Genomic DNA, 26949 nt, shown 5'->3' on the forward strand with positions numbered 1-26949 from the left:
ATATATCAAGTGAATCAATATGATACCCCATTGTCACCACGAGTATTCATATGCAAGATATATATCAAGTGCTCTCAAATCCATAAAAGTATTCAATCCGATAAAACGAAATCTCAAAGGGAAAACTTAATTCATCACAACAAGATAGAGAGGGGAAAACACTGTATGATCCGACTATATTAACAAAGCTCGCGATACATCAAAATCATGACATCTCAAGAATAAGAGAGAAAGAGAGAGGGAGAGATTAAACACATAGCTACTAGTACAAACCCTCAGCCCTGAGGGTGGACTACTTCCTCCTCATCGTGGTGACCGCCGGGATGATGAAGATGGCCACCGGTGATGATTACCCCCTCCGGCAGGGTGCCGGAACGGGGTCTAGATTGGTTTCTCGTGACTACAGAGCCTTGCAGCGGAGGAACTTCTGGTCTAGGGTTTCCCTGAGGGTTTTTGGAATATTTGACAATTTATAGGGCGAAGAGGCGGTGCGGGAGGCCACCAAAGTGGGCACAACCCACCAGGGTGCGCCTGGGCCCCCTGGCGCGCCCAGGTGGGTTGTGCCCCCCTCGGGGCACCCGTCTGTTACTTCTCTGGCCCATCCTGGGTGTTTTGGTCCATAAAAATTCTCCAAAAAGTTTCACGGTGTTTGGACTCTGTTTGATATTGATTTCCTGTGAAGTAAAAAATAAGCAAAAAACAGCAACTGACACTGAGCACTATGTCAATAGGCTAGTCCCAAAAAAGATATAAAGTTGCTATAAAATGATTATAAAACATCCAAGAATGATTATATAACAGCATGGAACAATTAAAAATTATAGATACGTTGGAGACGTATCACCCACCAATGTAGCAAAAATCTCGTGCAACCGACCGAGCCGCCCGACAGCACCATCAGGAGACCCCCGCTGGTTCTTAATAGCATCATTGCACTCTGCAACATCATTGTCTAGCCTCACTGGAGCACCTCTCGGTCTCCTTGCAACAGCCCGTCTCCGGCTGCAACATCCCTCGTTCGTGTCATCGCGAGGTGTTGCTTTTGTATAACCTTTCTCGCAGTCCTTGTATTGTCAAGAGATGGTTGATACTGATGGTTGTTGTCTTTCAACGATTTTTCTGTTGATTGCTTTCAGTTTTTTCCCCATCTATGCATAGCTTCGTTCTTGTATGACTTTACTCTTTCCTGATGTGATCCTTTACGTGTGAGCGTTGGTGTTGGTTAATATAAGGTAGCAAAGTGTTAGACCCCAAGTTCAAAGTTTTGTAGCAAGCATCAAATTTCTCTCGGTGAGAACCAAAGTATCCATTCGTGGACGTACGAGCTTTCATTACCAATGATATGTTGATAAAATTATTTTTTGATCTTTTATGAAAGAGTTTTTTTTCTTTTTTCACAAATAATATGTGTGTACCAATAAGAGTAAATGTAACCGCCTAGATAAATTTCAAGAACAAATTCTTTTTGAAAGTCATGAGTATTTGCTTGAAAATTGAAATGGATAAATATCCGTCTTGTGTAACTTTTTGAAAATGTGTGAATATTTGTTTTTGTAGTTAAATATTTAGCTATATATACCTCGCGTCGCTCTGGCCCCCGCGTTGCTCCCGCAGGGGCGACTCGGGCGGCGTAACCCTAGCCCGCCGCCGGCCCTCTCCCCCACCTCTCCTCTCCCTCGTCGCCACCGGAGGTGGCTGCCGGCTCGCGGCTCGGCGGCCGGTGAAGGTGGCGGCGAGGATCTGGCCGCCCCGTTCTTCCTCGGGGGGCTTTGGATCCGTGGCGGCGGCCTCGGCTAGTGGATCGATGCCGGGTCTGCGGTGACCAGTGCTCGTTGGTGCTGGTCGTTCTTCCTCGGCCGGGGGGGCGGCGAGGCGGCGGCAGGTGGCGGCTGTGGTGCGGGCGTCTCGGCAGCGCCCGATCCAGATCTGAAGGCCTCCGTCTACTTCAACCAGGGCTGCCTCCGATGGTCCTGCTTTGGGCGGCCTTTGTCGCCGGAGTTGTACCTGTTTGGCGGCTGGAGGTGGGAGGTGGCTCCGAAGAAATCCGAGGCCAGCAGTGCTGGCCACGACGGCGGCGACGCCCGAGGGCGCCGTACCCTTCTTGTAGGCGTCGTCCAGGTTGCCTCCTTCCCCTCCTCCTTCCACCCAGCTCGTATGACGGGCGAAAGCCCAAATCCTTGCCGGATCGAGCGACAGCGGCGCTCCGGGCGTCGTCACCCTCTTGGGGGTGTCGTTCGTGGTGAGCTTGGGGTGGATGTGATGCTTTGGTTGCTTGGCGACGGTTGGTGGCGTGGTCGGAGTTCGTCTGGTGGCGGTGCGTTGGCGCTCTGCCGTCTATGTGCTCAGCCTCGGAGTCCTTCTTCCACGGTGCTTGGTATTCAGCAGCCCTGCCGAACTCGGTGGAGCGGTGCTTCATCTCACACATTGATGGCGGCGGTTATCGGCGGCATGGCGTTGTGGAGGCTCGGCATCCGATGCGCGGGGTGGACTCGCGCAGGAGGAGGTAGTTGTCTGGCGTCATGGTGACGTCGATGGCTGAGTGGACAGATAAGGTAGATGCCTCAATATGATCTGAAGACGGACCTGTGGAAGATGGCGGCGACGACACACGAGTGCGTCTGACCGGATTGTGCCCCAGACCCGGTATGTGGCTCGGCTGGGGCGTCCGACTTTTGATGTTAGGCTTAGGTGAGTGGTCTTAGTGGCCCAGCTAGCACCCCTTCATCGGCATATGTTGTCAAGATGGTGGATTCAGGCATATTGTTCTAATACTTTGTAAAGTCCTCGAGAATAATCAATAAAGTGGTCGTATGCATCTCCCAGATGCAGAGGCCGGAGGTCTTCCTCCTTTTCTAATATATATATATATATATATATATTTTACCTAGTTTGCATAACCTCGCCAACTAGTTCTCATTCTTATGTCTATAGTTGTGTCATCAACAAGGTCAAGCCAGTTTCGGCAAAGGAGCTGCAACAACGACGCATCGGCGCTTGTTCTAGCGGCAGGTATGATCATTTGGTGGTCTACGGACTTCGATTTAGTTTCTATTATGTTTGAAGAGCTTTGCACTACTTATAATGAACATTTAAAATTGATCCGGATCATTTTCGCAAAAAAAAAAAGAAGTGTTGAAGTATTGAAGTGTTGTCTTGCCAAAGAAATGTGAGAGCATTTAAAGAAAATGTGGGAGGACAAATTATAAAGTTTGCACTTCAGAAATCTTGCGAACATTTCCTAGAGCTTCTTAATTTTAGAGGCTCACTTTTTACGAATCTGCTAGAGTAACTCTAGTACCCTGTGAGACGACTACCAAGTAGTGCTGCTGTGTGCTCCTTCGACCTCATCTCCTGCTGCTGGATAGTCTTTGTTGCTCATTTGTGTCCTGTAATAAAACAGTAGTGCGGAGAACATCATCTCTCGGTCTGAATAGTTTGGGTTTTAGAGGGGCTTTGACCCTAGATTGTGGATGTTGCTCGTCAGTGGATCAGCTCGAACCGTGTTTGGTTTTCTGCTTCATTTAATAAAATGGGGTCAGGGGGATAAAATAATAAAATGGGGTCAGGGGGAAACCCCTTTGATTCAAACATATCTTTGTATAAAATGGAGTTTCAGTCATACGAATAACTTAGGTGCTCAATTATACAGATAAAAATGCAAGATATATTCCTCATCTGACTACAGAGTTTTCTGGCAAAGTGCAACTTTCCTTGTCGTCAGTTCAGAGGCGTTTCAGTGCAACAGCAAGACGAATTCTGAACTTCGTACTGGATTCAGGCAAACAATAGCAACATATCCGTTTCATTCATATTAGTATTGACAAGGGCGTCACAAGCAGTAACATCAAGAACAAGATTGCGAGATGCATTCCAAACATTCATAAGGACCATAATAATCTAGTCTAGAACTCCTGAGAAGCAGAGCCGATGTCGCCCTTGCCCTTGCCGGCCTTCTTGGGGAGCAGCGTGGTGTGGATGCTGGGCAGCACCCCGCCGGCGGCGATGGTGACCGAGCCCAGCAGCCGGCTCAGCTCCTCGTCGTTGCGCACCGCCAGCTGGATGTGGCGCGGCACGATCCGGTTCTTCTTGTTGTCCCGCGCCGCGTTCCCGGCGAGCTCCAGGGTCTGAATCAGAAGAGAAAGAAAGAAGCGGTGAGATCCAGAGTGACAGGACATGGGGAAAGGAGCAGCCGGGGAGGGCACGCGTACCTCTGCGGCGAGGTACTCGAGGACGGCGGCGAGGTAGACGGGGGCGCCGGCGCCGACGCGCTGCGCGTACTTGCCGACCTTGAGGTACCGGGCGACGCGGCCGACGGGGAACTGCAGGCCGGCCTTGGACGACCGGGACACGGACTTGGCGCTGGCCGCGGGCTTCGCCTTGCCCCTCCCACTGCCGGCAATGGCCATCTTCGGGTGGCGGTGGAGGGTGAGCGCGCTCGTGCGGTGGTCGCCGGAGTGGAGAGATGGCCGGGATCTGGGAGCAGGTGGAGGGCGCTGGGTGTGCTTGGGATGGCAGAACAGAGGGGGCGGCGGCAGATTATAAAGAGGAGGGGAGGCCGCGCGTGATTGGCTAGGAGCGCGAGGCCGCGGATCAGTGACGTGGAGGGGGAGGCAAAAAAAACAATTGCTTTTCCCGCGGATCGGTGACGTGGAGGGCGGGGGCGAGAACTTTCGTTCGGGTGTGGCGCGGGCTGGCGATTTGGGATGACGGAAGTTTCCGGATGAGTGGTTAAACGAGGGAAATCGTCCATCCGATCCTAGCAGTTCGTCGGTCAGGTCTCCTGCCGTCCGTTTCACTTTTAGATCCGATGCATCCAGATCCGGTGACATGGGCTTGGACATGCTTTTATGAGACCATCTACTTCACCTGATTTTTCCCTCAAAAGAAAAAAAAAACTACTTCACCTGATTTGGTTCCAAGTTGTTTATTTATTCTCAAACTTGGTTATCTCGAAGCTCTAGATCAGTCGAGTTGCATTGAGCGAGGGGCAGTTTTCTTGCTACCGCAAGCGTGAGACCTTGTTCGTGCGTCTGGAGTTTTTCTTCGTTTTCTCGCACTAGGGCCTCTGAAGCCGAGACCGACCGTGTAGCCAAGGCGACTCTTGTTACTTCTAAGTCTGCATTCTCTTGTAGTTTGCATTGGTAGAGTGCGTCAGAACAGTGTAGAGTAATGATGTGGAGTAGATGCACCGCTGGAGCGAGGGCTCCTACAAGCTAATCGTTTTCTAATGCCTCCCAAATCTAATTAACATATTTGTGGTAGTGTGTGCGGGCGGTCTAATGTATATATATTTTTTATTTTTCTAAAATGTGGCTTTAGCAAAACAAAACCAGAGGAATTGTCTTGAGTACTATCCACCATGACCAGCTAACTCAGAGATAAAATATGTTGGCACACCGGGGGGATATCTTTACTTACCAGCTTCTGGCTATGTGATCATTTTATGAACCACGGTTGACGGCAACCATATATATGCACGAATGGTTGATGGGGAGATCGAAAAAATAAATGTGATAGCAACTCATCGATGAGGTGGATGGCGACGAGTAATTGTATTGTTGTACCTTTTCTTTAAGTGTGCCTGAGTTTGTGCATCTACTTTTCCAACCAAGTGAGCTCCTTGTACTTGGTTACTAACACTAGTGCACGTAGAGTCATGGCACATGGTTAGAAAAAATATCGCACATGCAACTGTGAATTTTCACCTCGTAATGGTGTGTGATACAGGGTGCATCGCACACACTACAGATAACCGTGTGCGGTAGGGTGCTAGGATGCTTTCCGGTGGATGTCACCTTTGCCCTTGTCGGCCTTCTTGGGGAGGAGCACGGTGTGGATCCCGGACATCATCCCGTCATTGACGATGGTGAACGCGCACAACAATCGACTCAACTCCTCATCGTTGCACACCGCTGGCTAGATGTGTCGCAGCACGATCCGGTTCTTCTTGTTGTCTCGCATTGCGTTGTCGGCAGGCTGCAGGGTCTGAATCAAAGAGAAAGAAATGAAACGGTGAGATCGAGGACCGCAAGGAACCGTGCGAGCAGGGAACAGAGAAATGAGGAGAGGAGTCGGGGGAATGTGTACCTCAGCGGCGAGGTAGACGTGGGCGCTGGTACTGACGTGTTGTGCGTAATTGCCGGTGACGCGGCCGAGAGGAAATTGGAGGCCGGCCATGGACGACCGAGACACAGACTTCATGCTGGCGGCGGGCTTCGAATTGCCCCTCCCGCTACCGGCAATGGCCATCTTCGGGGCGTGGTGGAGAGTGGACTCACTGGTGTTGTGGTTGCGAGAGAGATTGTTGGAGGTATGTGAGATTGTGGAGAGAGCGGGGTGTTTGTGATGGTGGGAAGGCCGGGGTTGTGGCTTGTTATAAAGAGAAGGGACGATCGCGCATGATTGGCTCGAAAATTTTGTTTTGGTTTGGCGCGGGAATTTGGGACCACGAAGATTTGTTGAAAAAGTGGTTGAAGGATGGAATTGTTCATCCGATCCTAGCTGTTCATCAGACTAGTCTTCTGCCGTCCGATTCAGAGCCAATGCATGTAGCTGGCATGGTTTTGGGTTGTTCTAGTACAATATCCGAAGGAGAAATTTGGATCGGCGCCCCTGCCCTTTTATGCAACCATCTATTCGCTTGATTTGGTTCTGAGTTGTTTTTAGACTTAAACATGGCTTTGTGCAATCTCTAGATCAGTTCAACTTTCATTGAGTGAGAAGTGGTTCACTGGCGCGAGGTCAGCTACGACAAGGCGGAACAGTTCTTCTTGCGTGTGGAATCCCTTTTTGTTTTCTCGCACTAGGGCCTCTCATGCCAAGACAGACCACGTAGTCGACACAACTCTCCGGTTACTTCTGATTCTAGATTCTCTTGTTCACTCAATCAGTGATGTACATTGCGACAGTGTGGAACAATGATGCAGAGCAGTTGCACCGCAGCATCAGTGGGTCCTACAAGCTAATCATTTCCTAATGCCTCCCAGATATAATTAAAATATTTGTGCTGCATGTGGCCCAATGTATATTTCACAATCTTTTTAAACATAAGTTTAACAAAATCAGAGGAATTGTCTTGAGTATTATGCACTCACGACTAGCTTACTCGGAGATAAAATATGTGGGCACAATGTATGGGTATCCTATCTTTCTCTACTTTTGGCTATGTGATCACCGTCAACCACAGTTGATGGATCGGTGACGTGGAGGGTGGGGGCGAAAACTTTCGTTCGGGTGTGGCGCGGGTTGGCGATTTGGGACGACGAAAGTTTCCAGAGGAGTGGTTAATGGTGGGAAATCGCCCATCCGATGCTGGCCATTCGTCGGTCAAGTCTACTGCCGTCCGTTTCACTTTCATAGCCGATGCATTCAGATCCGACGACATGGGCTTGGGCATGCTTTTTATTATACAACCATCCACTTCACCTGATTTTTCCCTCAGAAGAAAAAAGTTCTATTTCACCTGATTTGGTTCTAAGTTGTTTATTTATTTTCAAACTTGGCTATAACAAATCTCTAGATCAGTCGAGTTGCATTGAGCGAGGGGTAGTTCTCTTGCTACGACAAGATTGAGGCCCCGTTCGCTTGAGAGGATTATAAACCATAGGAAAGTAAAAAAAGTGTAGGAACAGGAATTCTTTGTAAGTACCATACGGAGGAATCTATACTACTTATAAAAGAGCAAACATTATCTTCTCTAAGTGCACCCCACAAAATGTATACTGATACATTACCACCGCATGATTAGTTCCACTAAACTCAATCTAACGGCTAGACTTAACCTATTCCGTTCTCTGTGTGCACTTAGCAATTTATATTGACTGACCGTACTCCACCGCGGAGGAAAATATGAAAGTCCATGCCTGGTCAATAAGGAAACTATAATCACAGACACATCCTATTAAGAAACTAATGGCGGACGCATCTAATTAGTAGGAAACTAATCACAAACGCATCCTATTATTAGGAAACTAATCATGGGTGCATCCTATGATTAGGAAAATAATCACACGTGCATCCTATTAGGAAATTAATCACGGACACATTTAATTATCAGTAAACTAATCACGGACGCATACTATTAGATAACTAATCACGAACGCATCTAATTATTTGCAAACTAATCACGAGCGCATCCTACCATCTCCTATCAGGGAATCATGATTGCGAGTCGCCTGCCTTCACCAACCCACCACCCACATGAGCCATAGTGGGAGACACGCGAGGAGGAGTTGCGGCTTCCTCCGAACACACACACATGCCATCGCCGCTTTCATCTTCTGCCTGGAGGCCAGGTCACTTTTCTAATGGCAGCAACGACTTCGTCCACGTCCTGGCATGCTCTTCGCGAACCACCGGCATCCGCGTCGACTTCAGCTACGTCCACAACACCCACACTGACAACCACCCACCACCGACGGCCTTCAAGTGGGGGCAACGCTGAGTATCCTGGACCAGTATAATTAAGCGGGCCAAAAAAATCAAGTGGGGGCATTCGCCCCCACAACCATGCATGTAGATTCGCCTGGTCGCCAACCATCGTCGTCCCCAGGGTGGCGCAGGTCTCGGCCACTGCGTAGCAAGTGAAGCTAACCACGGCCCCATCTCACTCGCCCGACTCCCTCGGCTCTGACGCGTGCTGCTCCGTTGGACACGCGTGTCCAGTACTCATGCGTGGACGACGTCGTCCAAAGACATCCTACCTCCGTCGGACGCTGGAACTCCCCACGCCCCAGTGCGTAGAGGCCGCCACCTCAAAGCTGGACGACTGATTCACCTACGCCAACAACGCCGCCCAGCTGGTGAGAGGACACGGTCGCCGCGGCCGCTTGCAGGCCTGAACGACGGAGACGCTCGCCTTCACGCGAACACGCCGCATGCACGCACTAATCAGGTAAGTACCGAGTGTTGTTTTTTTTGTCTTGTTTCATAGCTGATTCTATGCAGTCAAGACATCTCTACACTTCTCTATCTGACAATGGCTTCCTCTTTTCAACAAACCATAGAGGTCTCTTTTCACTATTGTGATTGACACTCAATTGTAATAATAATTCTTGACTGGAGTTTGTTGGCACTGAAACGGTTCCTTAGCTTGTCCTAAGTGACATTTTCATGTGTGATTATACTTGCATAAATGTATGTATATGGAGAATCATGATGAATCTTTTAAATAATTTTGAGTTTTATACATTGGGAATACTAAGTGGTCTTTTAATAGAATAGACATGTTGATTAAGGAGAAACGATATTTCAAATTATTTGTATGAGTTGGGAATAAGAGATTGTGTATTTTATAGGAAAATTTTAAATTTATGAATAAATTGTCTTGTATTAATTTTAGTATAATGTGTTAATCCAAATAGACGCGTGTTGAAATAGACGTGCGTTGCACGTGCATACTTACTAGTTGAAACAAAGGAAAGAAACAATGGCTGTGCGTCCGGAATATCTGATGGGGCCACCAGAGGTCGTACTAGTACTAATCACGCAGCAGCAGTAGCTATGAGAATTTTTTATTCGCATGTGGTCATTCTTCTCTCACACCTCAACCATATGGCAGTATATTTTACTCACCTCGTCGGGAGGGCAGCCTCGGCCTTCCGCCCAAAACTGTGGTCAGGGCGGATGTGTTTATTCCTATGGAATGAACACCGTTATGAATCATTTCCTCTGATCTACTATAGTAACTTCCATTGAAAAGAACGCATCAAAGGAAAAAGAAACCGTGGAACTCACAATTCATTGGGAATGTGTAGAAATCTTGTGAAGCGAACGGGCCACGAGATTTTCTTGGTGGGTATGGCTCTTCGTTTTCTCACACTAGGGCCTCTAACGCCGAGATCGACCATGTAGCCAAGACGACCCTTGTACTTCCAAGTCTACATTCTCTTGTAGTTTGCATTGGCAAAGTGCGTCACAACAGTGTGGAGTAATGATGTGGAGCAGATGCACCACTGGAGCGACTGCTCCTACAAGCTAATTGTTTCCTGATGCCTTCCAAATCTAATTAACATATTTGTGGTAGTCTGCGCGGGTGGCCTAGTTTTTTTTATTTTCAAAAACGTGGCCTTAGCAAAACTAAACCGGAGCAATTGTCTTGAGTACTATCCACCATGACCAGCTAACCCGGAGATAAAATATGTTGGCACACTGGGTGGATATCTTTCTTTACCTGCTTCTGGCTATGTGATCATTATGAACCACGGTTGATGGGAACCATATATATGCACGAATGGTTGATGGGGAGATCCAAAAATAAATGTGATAGCAACTCATTGATGAGGTGGATGGCGAGGAGTAATTGGGTTGTTGTACTTTTTTAGGTGTGCCCGAGTTTGTACATCCACTTTTCCAACCAAGTGAGCTCCTTGTACTTGGTTAGATACTAACACTAGTGCAGGTAAAGTCATAGCACATGGTTAGGAAAAATATCGTACACGCAACTGCGAATTTTCACCTCATAATGGTGTGTGATACGGGGTGCATCGCACACGCCACAGATAACCGTGTGCGGTAGGGTGCTAGGATGCTTGCCGGTGGATGTCGTCCTTAGCCTTGTCGGCCTTCTTGGGGAGGAGCACGGTGTGGATGTCGGGCATCAGCCCGTCGTCGGCGATGGTGAACGCGCACAACAACTGACTCAACTCCTCATCGTTGCACATCGCTGGCTGGATGTGCCGCGGCATGATCCGGTTCTTCTTGTTGTCCCGCGTCGTGTTGCCAGCAGGCTCCAGGGTCTGAATCAAAGAGAAAGAAATGAAATGGTGAGATCGAGGACCGCGAGGAACCGTGCGCGCGAGAACAGAGAAACGAGGAGAGGAGGAGCTGGGGGAATGTCTACCTCGGTGACGAGGTAGACGAGGGCGCCGGTACTGATGTATTGTGCGTAATTGCCGCCCCTAAGGTACCTGGTGATGCGGCTGACGGGAATTTGGAGGCCGGCCATGGATGACCGAGACACGGACTTCGTGCTGGCGGCGGGCTTCGACTTGCCCCTCCCGCTATCGGCAATGGCCATCTTTGGGCCGCGGTGGAGGGTGGAAGCACTGGTGATGTGGTTGCCAGAGAGATTGTTGGAGGTTGGTCAGATCATGGAGAGAGCAGGGTGTTTGTGATGGTGGAAAGGTCGGGGTTGTGGCTTGTTATAAAGAGAAGGGACGGTCGCGCATGATTGCCTTGAAATTTTTGTTTTGGTTTGGTGCGGGAATTTGGGATCACAAAGATTTTTTGAAAAAGTGGTTGAAGGAGGGAATTGTTCATCCGATCCTAGCCGTTCATCGGACTAGTCGTCTACCGTTCGATTCAGAGCCAATGCATGTAGTTGACATGGTTTTGGGTTGTTCTAGTATAATATCCAAAGGAGAAATTTGGATCGGCACCCCCTGCCCTTTTATGCAATTATCTATTCGCTTGATTTGGTTCTGATTTGTTTTTAGACTTAAACATGGCTTTGTGCAATCTCTAGATCGGTTCAACTTTCATTGAGTGAGAAGCAGTTCACTGGCGTGAGGTCTGCTACGACGAGGCGGAACAGTTCTTCTTGCGTGTGGAATCCCTTTTTGTTTTCCCGCACTAGGGCCTCTCGTGCCAAGACTGACGACGCATCCAACATAACTTTGTGGTTACTTCTGATTCTAGATTCTCTTGCTCACTCAATCAGTGATGTACATTGTGACAGTGTGGAACAATGATGCAGAGCAGATGCACCGCAGGATCGGCAAGTCTTACAAGCTAATCATTTCCTAATGCCTCGCAAATCTAATTAAAATATTTTTGCTACATGTGGCTCAATGTATATTTCATAAAACATAACTTTAACGAAATCAGAGGAATCGTCTTGAGTATTATGCACCCATGACTAGCATACTCGGAGATAAAATATGTGGGCACAACAGATGAGTATCCTATATTTCTCTACTTTTGGCTATGTGATCACCGTCAACCACAGTTGATGGAAACTATATATATTATATATATGCACAAACATTTGAAGGGGAGGTTGCAACAAATAAATGTCATAACAACTCCTCATCGATGAGGTGGATGGCCACGAGTAATTGGTTTGACATATTTTTTATTTTAGGTTTGCTTGAGTTTGTACAATCATTTTTTCAACCAAGTGAGCTTCTTGTACTTGGTTGATACTAACACCAATGCAATTAAGGTCACCATTAAGGTCAACCAATGCTACCATCTAAGAGCATCTACAACCGAATCTTCCAAATCCGCCTCATATGCCCGGACGGGCAGCCCGGTCACTGCCCGGTCACAAATTTTTGACCCAGACGGCCCCTCAAACGCGAGGGTTGACCGGCACCACCCCATATCCACCCCAAATATAGGGCGGATATGTGGCGCCCGGGCACGCCCGTCACGTCGGCCTGGCGGCGTGGCCCCACACGAAAAAGCTCGGAAACTCGGCGGTCCGACGGATGTCGCGGCCGTCGCCACGGTGTGAACAACGTGTGGCGCCGCTCCGGCTCGCCGCCCAAGACGAAATCCGGGTATTTAAGCCGGCCGGCGTCCCGCAACCCTAACCCATCCCCCCTCTCCGCGCCGCCAGTTCGAGCCCATCCACCTCCTCCCTCTCCCGCTCCGGCGCTCTGCCCATGCTCCAGCACTGTGCCATGGTCCGGAGCAAGATCACCTACTATGCCATGCTGACGCCGGAGCGCCGCTACGAGATCCAACAGCAGATACGAGCGAGGGAAGCCGCGCACGCCACTCGCATCGCTACCGGGGCTGCCTCCGGACTCGCCGGAGCCGAAGGAGGAGGAGGAGGAGCAGCCGGGGGGAGAGGGGGAGGAGGAGGAGGAGATGGCTCCGATGGAGGCGGAGGAGCCGGACCAGCAGGTGTCGACCTTCAACATGGAGCAGGCGGAGGCAGAGTTCCCAGTCACCCAGTCCGACGAGATGGCCGAGCAGCAGGCCATCCTGGAGTCCATCCAGGATAAGGCCTATGTGAAGGCCAACCGGGCATTCTTTTGGCGGGAGCAGGCCGAGTCCGACGCGCTCTTCGCCGAGCTCGACGCGGAGCAGCCGGAGGAACCGGAGCTGCAGCTGCCGCCCATGCTGCCGGAGTCGGGCACGGAGTAGTTAGGATCGACGTAATACGTAGGTTCTATTTCCTTTTATATGTCTTTGTATGGATATAAGAATCAAGTATAAGATGTCCGGATGCAACAAGTGAAATTTGAGGTGTGCCCGATCACTACCAGCGGACGCGCCCGGGCGCGTCCGCGGGCGTTTGAGGGGCTGGATTTGCCATATGTGACCGTAAAGGCTCTAATTCACTTGATTTGGTTCCAAATTGTCTAGTCTCACACATGGTTTTCTTTAAACTCTTCAGATCGAGTTTCATCAAATGAGAAGCGGTTTGTGGTCAGCTACGGCAAATCCGGGGTTTTCTTCGTGAGTGTGTGTGGAGTCCCTCTTTGTATTCTTGCACTAGGGCCTCTCATGTTGAGACCGTCCATGTAACGGCTTGATTTGGTTCCAAGTTGTTTAGTCTCACACATGGTTTTCCCCAAACTCTTGAGAGCGAGTTTCATTAAGTGAGAAGCGGTTTGTGGTCATCTCGTTTAGGTGTGGTGATTAACTTCTATTTCGTTTCTTGTTTCTTAACATATCAACCAATAAAAAATTAGGGATGTGCATGATTTTAAGAGATCTCTGATTTTAATGACTTGAGACTACCAAACATGACATGCAGTAGCTAGTTTATTGCATGCAATGCTATTAATTAGCAAATTAACATTAAGTTATCTCGTTTTCCGCTTCTTCATGGTGGGTAGTGTCATAGGTGTGGTAACATAGTTGCCTTCATTTATTACTTTGTAGACTCATTATGCATTGGAAACCGCTATGTGATGGTAACATATTATGTTACTCTATTTGCCTCTCTCCTCATTAACTACTTGCCACATCATCATTTTTGCTTATGTGGCATCTATGTTACTACCTATGTTACTCCCACTATGACCAGCCTAAGATGACTTACTCACCTAGAAGGAGGAAGTACGACAAATCCGGGGTTTTCTTCTCGTGTGTGTGTGTGTGTAGAGTCCCCTTCGCAACCGCTGCTGCAGGAACCCGCTCCGCCGATCCCCATCGCTCACGAAATCTCTCTTGCTCTCCTGCTCGCATCCCCACCTGAGTCCGGTCCAGACTCCAGAGCACGCCGTCGGCGTCTTCCTTCGCCCGCGCGGCCACTGGCGTCTCCTTGGAGAACTGAGAAGCCAAAAGGATTACCCACGTGAAGCCCCACGTACTACAATGACTGGCCTGGTCTGGCACTGGACTACTGGTTCTCCGGAGATTCTATGGGGCTGGGAGCAGCGGGCGTTGCAGCTCGTGCCGAAGCAGCAGCTGCCGTGGGCACGAAGGGAAGAGGCGGACCTTGGCGCCCAGCGCACGGACGTGGAGCTCCCGTGCGACCACCAACCCGGACGTGCAACAGCTCGCCGTGGGCTGCCGCCTCGTCGACGCCCGCGTCCAGGAGGAGCACGGCGGCATCTATGGGCGACACACGACGACACACCGATCCCCGCCTTGCGCGGTCACCCTGCTCGCCATGCGCTGCGGGCCGGGGCTCGATGCGCTCGTCCTCGCCGTCGCCGTGGCGTCCGGCGGCCATGGATTGAGCTCGGAGCAGCCGGGGCCGATTCCTTCGACAGGGTGCTTGGGGCGTCGCTTTGGAGCTTGACTGCTTGAGAGCACCTCGGGGCGGCGTGTTGCAGTCTTGGCCACGCAGGCTGTGCTCGGCGCGCTGTGGACGGACTCGTGGCCGAGCTCGAGCACGAGGCAAGGACGGCGGCGCTAGCAACAGCAAAGCAGCAACTCGTCCATGCTGGCGCGCAGGTGCAGAGTGGGAGCACGAGATGGAAAGGCGCACGGAATGTGTTTGTGGGAATGCCTCTAGGAGAGAGAAGAGCAGACACACCGACAGGTGGGCATTGCGTCTAGCTTAACCGTGTTGCCAAACGAAGTGAAAATTTGGTGCCATGTAGGACTGACGACGGGACCTCACTGTCAAATTTTCTGTCAAAACGCACTCAATTGAGTTTTTAGTGTTTTCGGCAAACAATTACTCAAAATCGGTGTTTTCAGCAAACTTTTACGAAAATAGTGGTTTTTGGCACTGTCGGACGCAATTGTAGTGGTTTTGGCAATTTACTCGAATGAGAGAGAAAGAAATGAAACGATGAGATCGAGGACCGCAAGGAACCGTCGCGCAGGGAATAGAGAAACGGTAGAGGAGGAGCTGGGGGAATGTGTACCTCAGTGGCGAGGTAGATGGGGGGCGCTCGTGCCAGACATGTTGTGCGTAATTGCCGACCTTGAGGTACCTGGTGACACAACCGACGGGGAACTGGAGGCCAGCCTTGGATGGCCGGGACACGGACTTCGTGCTAGTGGCGGGCTTCGCCTTACCCTCCCGCTGCCGGCAATGGCCATCTTCGGGTCATGGTGCAGGGCGGACACATTGGTGTTGTGATCGCCAGAGAGATTGCCGGAGGTTGGTGAGAATGTGGAGAGAGCGGGGTGTTTGTGATGGTGGAAAGGCAATGACCGTGGCATGTTATAACGAGAAGCGACGATCATGCGTGATTGGTGGGAGGGTGACGCCGCGAATCAGTGACGTGGATGGGGGAGGGGTTGGCTCAAAAAATTTGTTTGGGTTTTGTGCGGTTTGGGAATTTGGGATCACGGGGATTTCTGGAATGAGTGGTTGAAGCCTTGAAGGAGGGAATTGTCCATCCGATCCTAGCCCTTTGTCGGACCAGTCTTCTCCGTCCGATTCAGTCTCAATGCATTCAGCTGACAAGGCCGGGCCGGCAAAATCAAGGTCCCTGTGCCAAACTATAAAAATGGGCCTACCACTACATGTAGAACGTTCGGAAGGGACGCACTGCGACATAGCACCAAGTCGTTATCTACAATCAAAGGCGTTTTCTTAGTGCATTTTTTGAAAGGACTCAAAGTTATATTTTCAAACATTTTAGAAAAAGCATATCAAATAATTATTTTCGTGGCATTTTCATCAAAATGCCTAAAAACACAATATATTAAGGCAAGTAGAGAAAACACTTCAGAATAGTTTCCATGCTAAGGTGTTTTTTTCCTTCTTCTATTAGATGACATATTAAGGTGTTCCTCACTACGCCTCAAATCGTCATTCCGTGTGAAAAGTCTAGAAAGAAAACTACCGGATAGGGCTTCTTATATACTCCCTCCGCTCCAAAATAGATAACTCAACTTTATACTAACTTTATAAATACAAAGTTGAATCATCTGTTTTAAAACGAAGGGAGTACTTGTAGTCGACGTTTATTCCTAGAAAGTGTCACACCGAGCAAATAGGTCAGTTGGTTTATCTGTTTTTTTTTGGTAGCACGAGATCGTGAGCTCGATCACAGAAAAACGCATAGAATTTTTTCACCCTCAGCGGTCCTGGCCAGGTGCGAATGTTGGGCCTTCAGCCTATGTCTAAAATTTGGGGCCCCTGCAAATCGTGGGCCCTGTGCCGCCGACACAAGTTGCATGTACCTCGGCCCGGGCCTGCCAGCTGACATGGGTTTGGGCTGTTCTAGTACAATTTCCAAAGGAGAAATTTGGATCAGCACCTCCTGCCCTTTTATGCAACGGTCTGTTCACTTTATTTGGTTCTGAGTTGTTTTTAGTCTTAAAAACATGGCTTTGTCCAAACTATAGATCAGTTCGAGTTCCATTGAGTGAGAAGTAGTTAATTGACTTGAGGTCTGCTATGACGAGGCAGAGCAGTTCTTCGTGAGTATGGAGTCCCCTTTTGTTTTCTCGCACGCCTCTGGTGCCAAGACCGACCACGTATAGCCAACGCGACTCTGGATACTCTTGATTCTAGATTCTCTTGTTCACGCCATTGGTGACCAATCCATAGGGTTCATTCCATTATGGCTACATTACCGTGACCGATGTGTACCTGTTGCAGAGTCGATCCCCCGAGCTCATAGACAAGCAACTGCGTTCTACTATAAATGGGATCTCTTACATTGCTCCATCCACTCCATTGATACTTGCACAACTATTTAACCTACCATCTCTTAGTCATGGTGGTCGGGACCCATCATCACCATCGTAGAGGTGGCCTTGATGACATCTTCATTACCCTGAGCCTGGATGTGGTCGGCCAAAATACTGTTCATGTGCAGACCAATACACCGAAAGAGGAAAAGAGCGGAGACGGAGTGGCCATGGACGGAGTAACTTGAGGAAGTCAACAATACGGCAAGTTCAACAACAACGAACCATCACCCGGGCCATACCAAAACCACATCAAAAAATGAGATCGTGGTGGAGGGTAGACGGAGAAAGACTCGCCTCCTCCCGGCCCTGGTCAACATCCGGCAGAGGAGGAGACGTACAACAGACGGGGAAAAGGTGAGGGCCTCGCCATCAAGAAGATTAACGATGCTCAGTAAGCGACTATAGCTATCAGCTCAGGTTTCCTTTTCTTTTCATTTGACACTCTAGCGAGTGGTTTTTCCCTGTTCTGGTTTCTAGCGTTTTCTTTGGTTTTCGGTCAGCCTTTTCTTACAATTTGCAAAAACATGAAAAAAATGTATTCTAAGTAAGTGGACATTTTTTAAAATTAGTTTTGTGGATTTTATTTTAAAACTTGATTTTTTTGGAAAAAAGAACATTTTAGAAAACTTCTGCGGAACATTTAAAAAAAACTCTGGATCAATTTTTGAACATTTTTATTAAACAACTTAACATTTAGAAAGCATGATTTTGTTGAATAATTGAATATTTTAAAAATATAACATTTTTTCCAATCATTTTACAAAAACATGAAAAATTAACCGGTAAAGAGAAAGCCGGTAAAGAAGATAAAAGGAACCTTCTTAAAAAATCCAAAAAATGGGCAAAGAAAAAAGTAGGAAAAGGATCAAACAAAAAAATAGACCGAAACCTTTTAGAAGGTTCGCAAAACAAGAAAATGTTCCTAAAACATATACTATCAGGTTCTCCTGCTACATATAGAAATATTAGATATAATATATTGGATAAGAGTGGAGGTTTACTGAACTGCTTGCATTGCCGCGATTGAAATGGGGCTAATCTTCTAAGCAACTTAGTGTTGTGTGCTTCCCCTTCTTCTTAACTTGCTTTCTGACATAGGATGCTCTCTCGGAACAGTACGCTTTATCCACTGTAAAGTGGATGAGCCAAGCCAAGATACAACGCCGATGGGGTGGTGACATTCAACGGAAAGATCGATACTTGGCATTTGTCGAAGAGACTCAGGCTGTTAGAGCGGGTTAGAACAGAGCAATGGGGACTAAGAACTGAAATCAGTGAAAGTAACCAGAAATGTCTACAAAGATTATCTCATGAAAAAAGTGATCCCTGCAACTCAAGATAAGTGACCCGGCGAAGATGATGGAACAACCATCTTCCTAATGATGAAGGTTTTCGAGAAGCCGTGGCATAAATCGACCTTGACATTCAATTATTACAATAACAACCCTGGGTTTAATGTTTTAGACCTTTGCTTCACAAACTCTCTCTCCAGTCCCTAACCGACTGCAGATCACCTAGAAATGTCTACAGAGATTATCTCCAGTTCCTAAGGAATTGACAGGGGGGAATTTCAGTAACAATTTCTGTAACTAGTAATGTTTAGTCACATTTGTTGCTCCGAATACACAAATTTTATAAGATTCGTGTATGAACTAGCGGTGTTTGTTGCTCTGAATAACTAGCAATAACAATTAACAAATTTTTGTTGCTCTGAATGATACTAACATGAACAATGGAGTACAGTAATATGAAGGTTAGCCAAACGATGTGCTGATCAAGTTAACAATGGAGTAGTAACATAAATGGTCAATGTAGACATCAATTAAATGGTCAATGTCCATAAATTTTGCCATGATTTCAGGAACCACAGATGACCAAGTTTGCAGCACCCTCTTCAAGCAATTGCATTGAAATTAATATTTGGTTTCTTTTAGAAGATAGATGCAAATGAATGTTAATTGTTAGTGATGAAGAGGAAGAGTGAGTATAAGACTAGCTGTGATGGGAGCACCCACTATACAAAGAGACCTTGTTTGCATGATCAAATCGTCCACATTGATGGAAGAAGTTGCACCTTTAAGAAATGTTAACCACATTGGAGTAGACAATATCTGAAGATCATACCATCTGAAAAAGCTTCAATTTCATCCTTATCTGATCCACTCCAAGAACTTCTTGCATCAACGATGTCAGAGTCTGACATTGTAGATTCAATTCTGGCACTCTGTGAACAACATGAACAAAGGAAAGAATCAATATACTCCTTGAGTTTCAACTGTCTAAAATTTGTTTGCATGAACAGATAAATCTTCTGCATGAAACTTGATTTAGTGAATAGCATGACAAAATCTTCCTTTGCGAGTGATCTGCTGTTTGACTGAACTTCTATTTCACCTGGTAAGTTTTTCACAACAACTCTAAAGGAGGAACATTGCAAGTTTAGCTTTCATTGAAACTTGCAACGTTTTGAAGTAGAAGTGCATCTTGAAAAGAAGCTAAACCATCTATTCCTAAAACTTGCAATGTTCCTATATAAAAAAAGTAAACCATCTACTGCTCGATCACTTTAATCTTCTGTTTCATCTATAGAGAACCTGCGCAGAGAAATCTTCTGTTTGACTGAATCTGCAAGCAGTGGGTGACGAGCTTTCAATTGGCACCAAACGGGGTAGCGGCGGCAAGGAGGAGAGGTGGACGAGGGAGGCGACGAGGAGGAGAGCTGAGCAGGGGTGCTCCATCACGGGGGAGGGGGTCGCAAAAATGCCATTGAGGCATGAATTTTTGGACAAAGGGAGTATAATTCTATCCATTTTATCTAATACTCTAACAACATTTTATCCATTGGCACTCGATTTAATTGATGTCTACTTTAGACGGCTTGGCTACTTCCTAATATAGTTTCTTGACATTTATATTCTTGTCAGCTGTTGAAGATAGTTCATTTTCAGCCGCTACGGCTGCGTTTGCACATGTTCTTGGTTGGACACAACAAGCTCACACTGAATCTATTGGAAACACAGATGGGTAAGAATGGCATTTCTTTTCTGAAATTGACCTAATGCGGTTCAAAATGTACACTAGGTGCTTATGCTTTCCGAACAAGTTAATAGCTCTAGGTGGCATCAGTGACCAAATACAAAGAACAAAATTTTTCTCCTTGCACGAGAATCACAACACTGTAAGAACATCTTGCTAGTACAAGTTATTTCTAACAATTGTAAGGATGTGTTTGGCTGCTCCTCCTCTTGCATCTCTACTTGTCTAAATATCAACACTCTTAGCAGAGTAGGCGCAACCAACACATCATTACAACTGGCTCGTGCACATAAGCAACTAACTCACTGCCACTATGTTCACAAATTCTTCCTTTGATTACAACAAGAAACTGAAACAATATATAAACTATCAATACTAGTTTTAGTCTTCCATGTAGTTACATTACTTGCTTGTTGCCAACACTTGTCTTTTTGGCAGATAAATGGCAACCTACTACCGTTGCCTGCACTGAGACGACTAAACTAAACTAAATGAGGGTTTGAATTTGACTAAAGATGACTGATGAATAATACAATGACTTAAAAGAACAATGATAAAATGGAAGATTGCAAGGAACTGATAGATCACTAAACCAATGCCAAAGTTGCAAAATATTACCCACCAATACCACCTATAAGTGATAAAAAACGTTTTAGACAAGGGAATGCCAGCCTGGGACAGCCTTTACTGCGCTTTGCGCGCTGGGAGAAGACGCGGCGCGCCCGACAGTCTTTTTTTTAAAATAATTTGGGACTTCAAAAAATTTATGGTTTTTTAAAAAGAATTTTGAAATATTTTTTTTATAAATCACAACATGTTTGTGGATTCAAAAATGTTTGCAATTTTGTAAAAAATGTTTGCTCATTCAAAAAATGTTCCAATTTTTTTTAAAAATGCTTGGGAAATCATAAAATATTCCAATTTTTTTTAAAAAATGTTCATAATTTTTCAAAAAGTTAGTGTATTAAAAATGTTAATGAAATTGAACAAAATTTAACCAGTTCAAAAAATGTCCAGGAATGAAAAAATATCCTAAAAATTCAAAAACTGTTAGTAACTTACAAAATAGTTTATTCATTCATAAAATCTAGGATGACTCAAAATATTTAAGTTAAATCAAAAAAATGTTCGTGAATTTCAAAAAATTGTTCCACCAATTTCCTGAAAAATGTTTGTCAATTCTAGAAATGTTCGCTGATTCAAGATTTTTTTTTTAAATGTTGACAATTTTATAAAAATATTTGCGAATAGAATAAATGTTCATGAATTTAGAAAATGTTCTTGATTTAAGAACATGTTCGGAAATTTGTAAAAGTGTTCATGATTTGAAATATGTTCAAGAGTTTAAAAAATGTTCATGATTTCATGAAATTGAGAGTGATATTGTATCTCGGTGATGCAGCAAAATGTGGTCATGGCTGTTGGAGAATTTTCTTTTCCGATTGCAACGCATGGGCCCTACGAACCGAGTGCCAAAAATCTGCATACAAGGTCCATTATCCCTCATGGTAATGAGGAGCATGTACACAGCACAAAATAGACACTAAACTAATAGAAATGCTAGAAAAAAACAGCACACTTTTGACCCCATAAGAGCACATACTGGCACCGCCCCCCTCAGCTGAACCGATGAGCAATAACTCATTTTTACATCATTGACCAAAGTTATCTCATGTGAAATTCAAAACAAATACTTCATATACTAGTAGAACGCCCGTGCATTGCTACGGGCCTAGCGGAGGTAAATGAATCAACTAACAAAGGCATCATTTTCTACCACGGGCTTGATCTGGTGCCACCTAAATTGTCCTAATATTCTCCTGCTAGTATATAAGTTCCAGAACAGAAAAGTGGAAAACAACTATCCCAACTACAAATTAAGAGGATCAAATAAAATCAGAAGTTCACTATTTCAGATCTTATTCTATGTTCAGATTAATTTATATATAGAATCATATTTTTGAACACTTATATATATAAACATTGATCATGTGTCTAATGCCTATCCTCACTGCCTGCTACCATTGCTGATGTGAGCCCCATATATTCCCCCATCCTTAGCGATGAATGTTGTGTTTCCTAGCCACCTCGAACACTTGCACCACCAAATCGTTGTCCTCCCCACTTCTCACACGCTTTTTTTAAAATATGTACCCATTTGTTTTTCAAATCTTGAGATTTGTACCTGTAGGCAATGATGTAAAGCAATAATGTTCATTTAAAGCATACAATTTTAGCAAATTGTAAGCATATCAATGTGATGTACAATAGGAAGTCGGTGCTACAAAATGGAAGGAACTATATAGGAATAAGTAATCGTAATTCATAAGATCTATTTCATCCTCACATCTCTTCTTATGGCATGATAAACAGCCTGGACCTGAACAACAACCAAAGTAACCTTGTACACATGGAAGTAAAATTTCTACAAATGGGAATCTAGGTGGTTAAGTAGAATATATTTGAGCATTACAAAACAGGGTGCTACCTCCTCATTCGAAACCACAAGAATCCTCCCCAAAAACATTCCCCCTAGTAGATATTTTCCGACTTGCTTCGCGATGTACAAACCAAATTGAGATGTTATCTTAATTAAAACTAACGTTCATTTATTTGTATGGCAAACGAAACATATACACAGAACCAAATACTACAATAAACAGCTAGCTATGCTCACAAGCTTGTGACCATAAATATATATGGATTATTTATCCAAAAGTCCGTGGTGTTAAGAAAGATGTTATATTGCGCAAAGACAGTTCCCACATCAAATCTATGGCGCATATGTTACCACATATTGTTGGGGTACACATTTTATATACTGGAAACAAGCCGTAGACAAAAGAAACTCCTTTATCATCACTCCATGAAATAAAAAAACACATGACGAGGAGAATTACCATCGTAATATTAAACCTGAAAACAAACGGTCTTAGTTACATAGAAGTCAGCAAGAATTAGAAACATTGGAGCTAATTAGTTAACCAATTAAATTTTCCCTGAGACACTAATCAAACCATAAAACTCTCAATACAAGTCCACTAATTACTTAAATTAGCATAAGGGTTTTAAAAAAAAATCTCACCTATTGACTCCGGCACACGTTCGAAACGTGGAAAGATCAACAGACTTGTTGGGCAGATCGATCTTGCCGCAGTTGGTCCACTAAGAAAATCATAATGCCACACTTGGTGTAAACTGCAGGGGGGAAAGATATTTCAGCTAGAACCAATATTTTTAACCTGATGCACTGATAAGAGAACACGCAGGAAGCCGGTTAAGAAAAACTAAACCACATGCGTTTTATACAGACCGTGCACACACTATTGATACAGAGCCGACCCATCCGTCTTGAATCTTTCTGAAATTACAATCCAATTAAATATATAAAACCCAGTATGGTACTAAATATCCAACTATCTGGATTTCTCTACAAACAATCTCAACTTGGAACCAGTATAGTCTGAAAACTTTACTGGTAGGATTGAGAAAACATAGGTACCTTGATCACATGGATTTTGCTCTGCGGCGTTTGCTGGAAATCCCTAATTACCGGCTAGAAAATTCTCACCCACTCCAAGCCACACAAACTGTTCTTCTCACCCTCAGTCCTTCTTCAGATGCACACATTCGTCATTTGGTTAAATGATAGAAAAAAATTGCATGAACAATCAATGTATATACCTGAATTAAACAGTAGCTACAATGGTCACGCACTTCATCTTCTTTTCTATTCGAGTGGACACCAGATCAAGCTAGTTGATGGTGCTCTGAAAGTCAATGTACATCTGATACACCACGTTGATGATTTTTTGCTGTTTCATGGGCCACACTATTGCTATCTCATGCAAATCTCCCGTAGATTTCCTCTGATCCGACCCAAATCTGATACACCATGCAGCCTAACAAAGCAAGAAAATGCACCAAACTGAAATCATGTTTTGCATAAGCAGATTATAAGATAATTTTGAAGGGTTCTGTGTAATAAACAATTTAAAGCAGCACATGCATGTCGGAGGACCATATATTGACGAATACAATACATAACACTGTACTCTGAAAGTCAATGTCGTTGTACTCACTTATTTCCTCTTACAGCAAATACATAGTGATGAATTAATGTAGGCGATCTTTACTTTAATCCATATGCTGTGTTATTAACTACATGAACATGAGAAACTGAGACTCAAATATTTCTTTTGTGCCATTGCAAACCTAGTTAGGTCTCTTCTCTCCAATAATCAAAAGAGAATACATGCATCTAAAGAAAGCACATACATACCTCCAGTTAAGACCATCTAAACCATTCGGGCAAAAATATGTATAGTCATTGATCAGCTATACATGCCTGATGCAGCCGCATGGCTTCGTTTCTCGTGTTCTCCTCCACCTGACCATCGTCGCCACTCCCCACCATTGCATGTGCCAAGTTCGTCCTCGTCACACATGCTTGTATTATGTTCGCTGACACAGGAATAGTGATCTCCACGCCCGCCCTTACCCACTCGTCGGGCCCCTACTAAACGCATCTCCGCGTGCGCCCTCGCCACCAAGTGCCTTTCAGCGACACAGAGAGAGACTACGCCATCGCACGTGCTTAATCAAGATCAAATTGTAAATTATGTCGATGTTCATTGATCAAGCCTTACCATCAGTCCTACAATTGCAATCCACGTACAGTGCAGATCCTACACCGCACACAATTTCACACACAACCACAAAATGCAGTCCAAAAAATATGGTCAAACCAGACCAATGATTCTCACCAAGATGCGCACAGGCTTGATTCAGACCGCATCGGCTCATGCATCAACAAGGCGCTGCTCCATCTCCTATAGACATCACATTATGAGATGCTAAGAGTTAGTGAGAGTTTGGGGTATCATCGTCACTCATGTGCTCCACCTACTTGCTCCTCAGAAAAAACATTGCACACACAGATTGGAAGAACCAAATCAATTTTGGTACTGATTTGTCCACGTTCGAAGGACTTCTGTCACCAGATCATAATTTTCTTGCTTCACACATGAGGCTGCACTACAGAATCTGCAAAGCAACGGAATCAGTTGGGCATTTATTTATGATAATTAACTCGCAAGATGGATGGATGCAGCTGCTCACGTACCTGATCCTGGTGGCCGGCGGCTTCCGCAGAGCTGCTTTACCTGCGTACAACGGCGACAAATAGATGACATGAATTTAATTTACGTTTTGAGGTGCCATGTGACGTCAACAACGGAGGGGTCATGGCCGTACCTGTCGTCGATGACGAAGCGGGGGTCAGGGCCAACGGAGCCCAAGAAGTCGCTGAAGAAGGCCACCGCCAGGTCTTGCCCTATCATGGACTGCGTCGCCTCGGAAGCCGGGGACACCAGGTCTTCTTACACGCACACCTCGCTAGGTCCCCTTCGCCACGTTCGGACTCCACAGGTGTCGTTCCAAATCGAGTACCGAGGAAGATGGGGATGGGAGTGGAAGAAGGCCGGCGTGCAGATTCATCACCTCCTTGTCGACCTTGACCACTCATGACAACAGCGGAGGAGAACCCCGAGGTTTGGTTAGGCCTCACCGGCGGAGGCAAGTCGAGGGGAGGGGCGGCAGCGGGCGGCGGAGATGGGACACTCAGCGGGCGGTTCGTCTGATCTTTTTTCGTGCGAGGGGCGTCGCTACATGGTCGTGGTCCGTTTTTTTCGCACGAGTGGGCCTCACTGTGTGGTCGTCGACCGGATTGTCCGTTTTCTCTTCGTGATGGGATCGTCCGTTTTCTCTTCGTGATGGCGCCGACGCCGGCAGTCTCAGAGGTCAGCGTAGGAGCACAAATAATTTGTTTTCCTTAAAATCAGTTCTTTGTTTCTTGAAAATCTATTATTTGTTTCCTAAAATAAATTTCACTAATGAGAGAAATCGATTGATTTGAATAAGTTAGGAAAGTTAGATTAAAATTTATTATTAGGGGTCGATTGATTTGCATAACTTAAGAAAATTAGATCCATGATTTGTTATACGTTAGGAATGTTCTGGTTGTAAAAGAGCGGGGAGAAAAATAAACCGATGGACCAGGATGGGAGGGGGTGGTGGGAGGAGAGACGAAAAAACCCAGCGAAAAAAAATCGTGGAGACTATTCACCAACTCAGACATTAGAAGTAGAGATAGTGGGGGTGTGAACAAATAGCACGCACGGGAAGTTAGGAACATAACTTAAACTGCCAAAAAAAGCGAACATAAGAAGACAAACGGATTATATTCACCCCCCCTCGGGGGATGGATGGCTATCAATTTCTCCCCCATTACCCCGCACAACTGCACTTGAACACTAAGGAGAATCGGTTTTCAGACGGGAATGAGGTGCCCGCTCTTCCTCGGAAATGTGCCTCTCTCCCTCCCTCCCCTCTCTCTCCCACACACACACTCCGCAGCTCATCCCCTCTAGAAATGACACACAAATGAAAAGGACACCCCCACACGGTTCGGAGTCCAAACAAGGAGTGGGCGGCCTACAACCTGAATAAAAAGTCCAACGACAAATAAACCCGACACGCACTCGCGAGTGACAGACAAATGAGGGACACCTGCAACGTCGAGATTCATGCATGATCAGACCGACAAGATTTAAGAAATCATCGAGATTAATTTAGGAGATGGGACAAATTCTAATGACAATTACACTTGCTAGATTTTTCATAGCAAGGAAGGATGCATTTCAGAGCTTGAATCACATGCTACGACATTATATACTATTCAATTAGGAGTTAGGACAGAGTAATTTCTATCCAGACTTCTAAGGCAAACAATACAAAGGAGGTAACTACGGCTCCCTCCACATTTTCACATCCGGGCTTGGGACCGGC

The 26949-nt window shown here is 45.9% G+C and overlaps 2 protein-coding genes, 1 long non-coding RNA gene and 1 pseudogene across 4 annotated transcripts; all 4 read right to left on the bottom strand.

Annotated features, from left to right (window-relative positions):
• Positions 1–3773: 3773 nt before the first annotated feature.
• Positions 3774–4516, bottom strand: LOC123149422 (probable histone H2AXb). Its single transcript, XM_044569078.1, has 2 exons — positions 4209–4516; positions 3774–4124 (listed from the first exon to the last, which is right to left on the bottom strand). Exons 1-2 carry the CDS (start codon positions 4404–4406, stop codon positions 3903–3905), a joined length of 420 nt encoding a protein of 139 aa, XP_044425013.1. The 5' UTR covers positions 4407–4516; the 3' UTR covers positions 3774–3902.
• Positions 4517–5664: 1148 nt separating this feature from the next.
• LOC123147431 (histone H2AX-like) lies at positions 5665–6328 on the bottom strand (annotated as a pseudogene).
• A 4192-nt stretch (positions 6329–10520) lies between these two features.
• LOC123153758 (histone H2A-like) lies at positions 10521–11017 on the bottom strand. Its single transcript, XM_044572722.1, has 2 exons — positions 10841–11017; positions 10521–10736 (listed from the first exon to the last, which is right to left on the bottom strand). Exons 1-2 carry the CDS (start codon positions 11015–11017, stop codon positions 10521–10523), a joined length of 393 nt encoding a protein of 130 aa, XP_044428657.1.
• A 10990-nt stretch (positions 11018–22007) lies between these two features.
• On the bottom strand, positions 22008–25732 carry LOC123154889 (uncharacterized). 2 transcript variants are annotated; one of them, XR_006477106.1, is made up of 8 exons: positions 25357–25732; positions 25226–25265; positions 24383–25146; positions 23785–24002; positions 23603–23714; positions 23414–23461; positions 23186–23298; positions 22008–22285 (listed from the first exon to the last, which is right to left on the bottom strand). It is a non-coding gene; the product is annotated as an uncharacterized lncRNA (long non-coding RNA). The 2 variants fall into 2 exon arrangements; XR_006477105.1 differs by lacking the exon at positions 22008–22285 and adding an exon at positions 22292–23016.
• Positions 25733–26949: the final 1217 nt, after the last annotated feature.

The sequence above is a fragment of the Triticum aestivum genome, chromosome 7A, assembly GCF_018294505.1.
Source record: "Triticum aestivum cultivar Chinese Spring chromosome 7A, IWGSC CS RefSeq v2.1, whole genome shotgun sequence".
In the NCBI taxonomy this organism is placed as follows: domain Eukaryota; kingdom Viridiplantae; phylum Streptophyta; class Magnoliopsida; order Poales; family Poaceae; genus Triticum; species Triticum aestivum.

What these genes read in the sequence shown, in the direction of transcription:
- LOC123153758 (XM_044572722.1), bottom strand. Translation starts at nt 11,017, where the DNA reads ATGGCCATTGCCGATAGCGGGAGGGGCAAGTCGAAGCCCGCCGCCAGC. An exon ending in TCGTCTACCTCGTCACCGAG is followed by an intron (nt 10,737 to 10,840) that starts GTAGACATTCCC and finishes TCTTTGATTCAG; the next exon opens with ACCCTGGAGCCTGCTGGCAA.
- LOC123149422 (XM_044569078.1), bottom strand. Translation starts at nt 4,406, where the DNA reads ATGGCCATTGCCGGCAGTGGGAGGGGCAAGGCGAAGCCCGCGGCCAGC. An exon ending in TCGAGTACCTCGCCGCAGAG is followed by an intron (nt 4,125 to 4,208) that starts GTACGCGTGCCC and finishes CTTCTGATTCAG; the next exon opens with ACCCTGGAGCTCGCCGGGAA.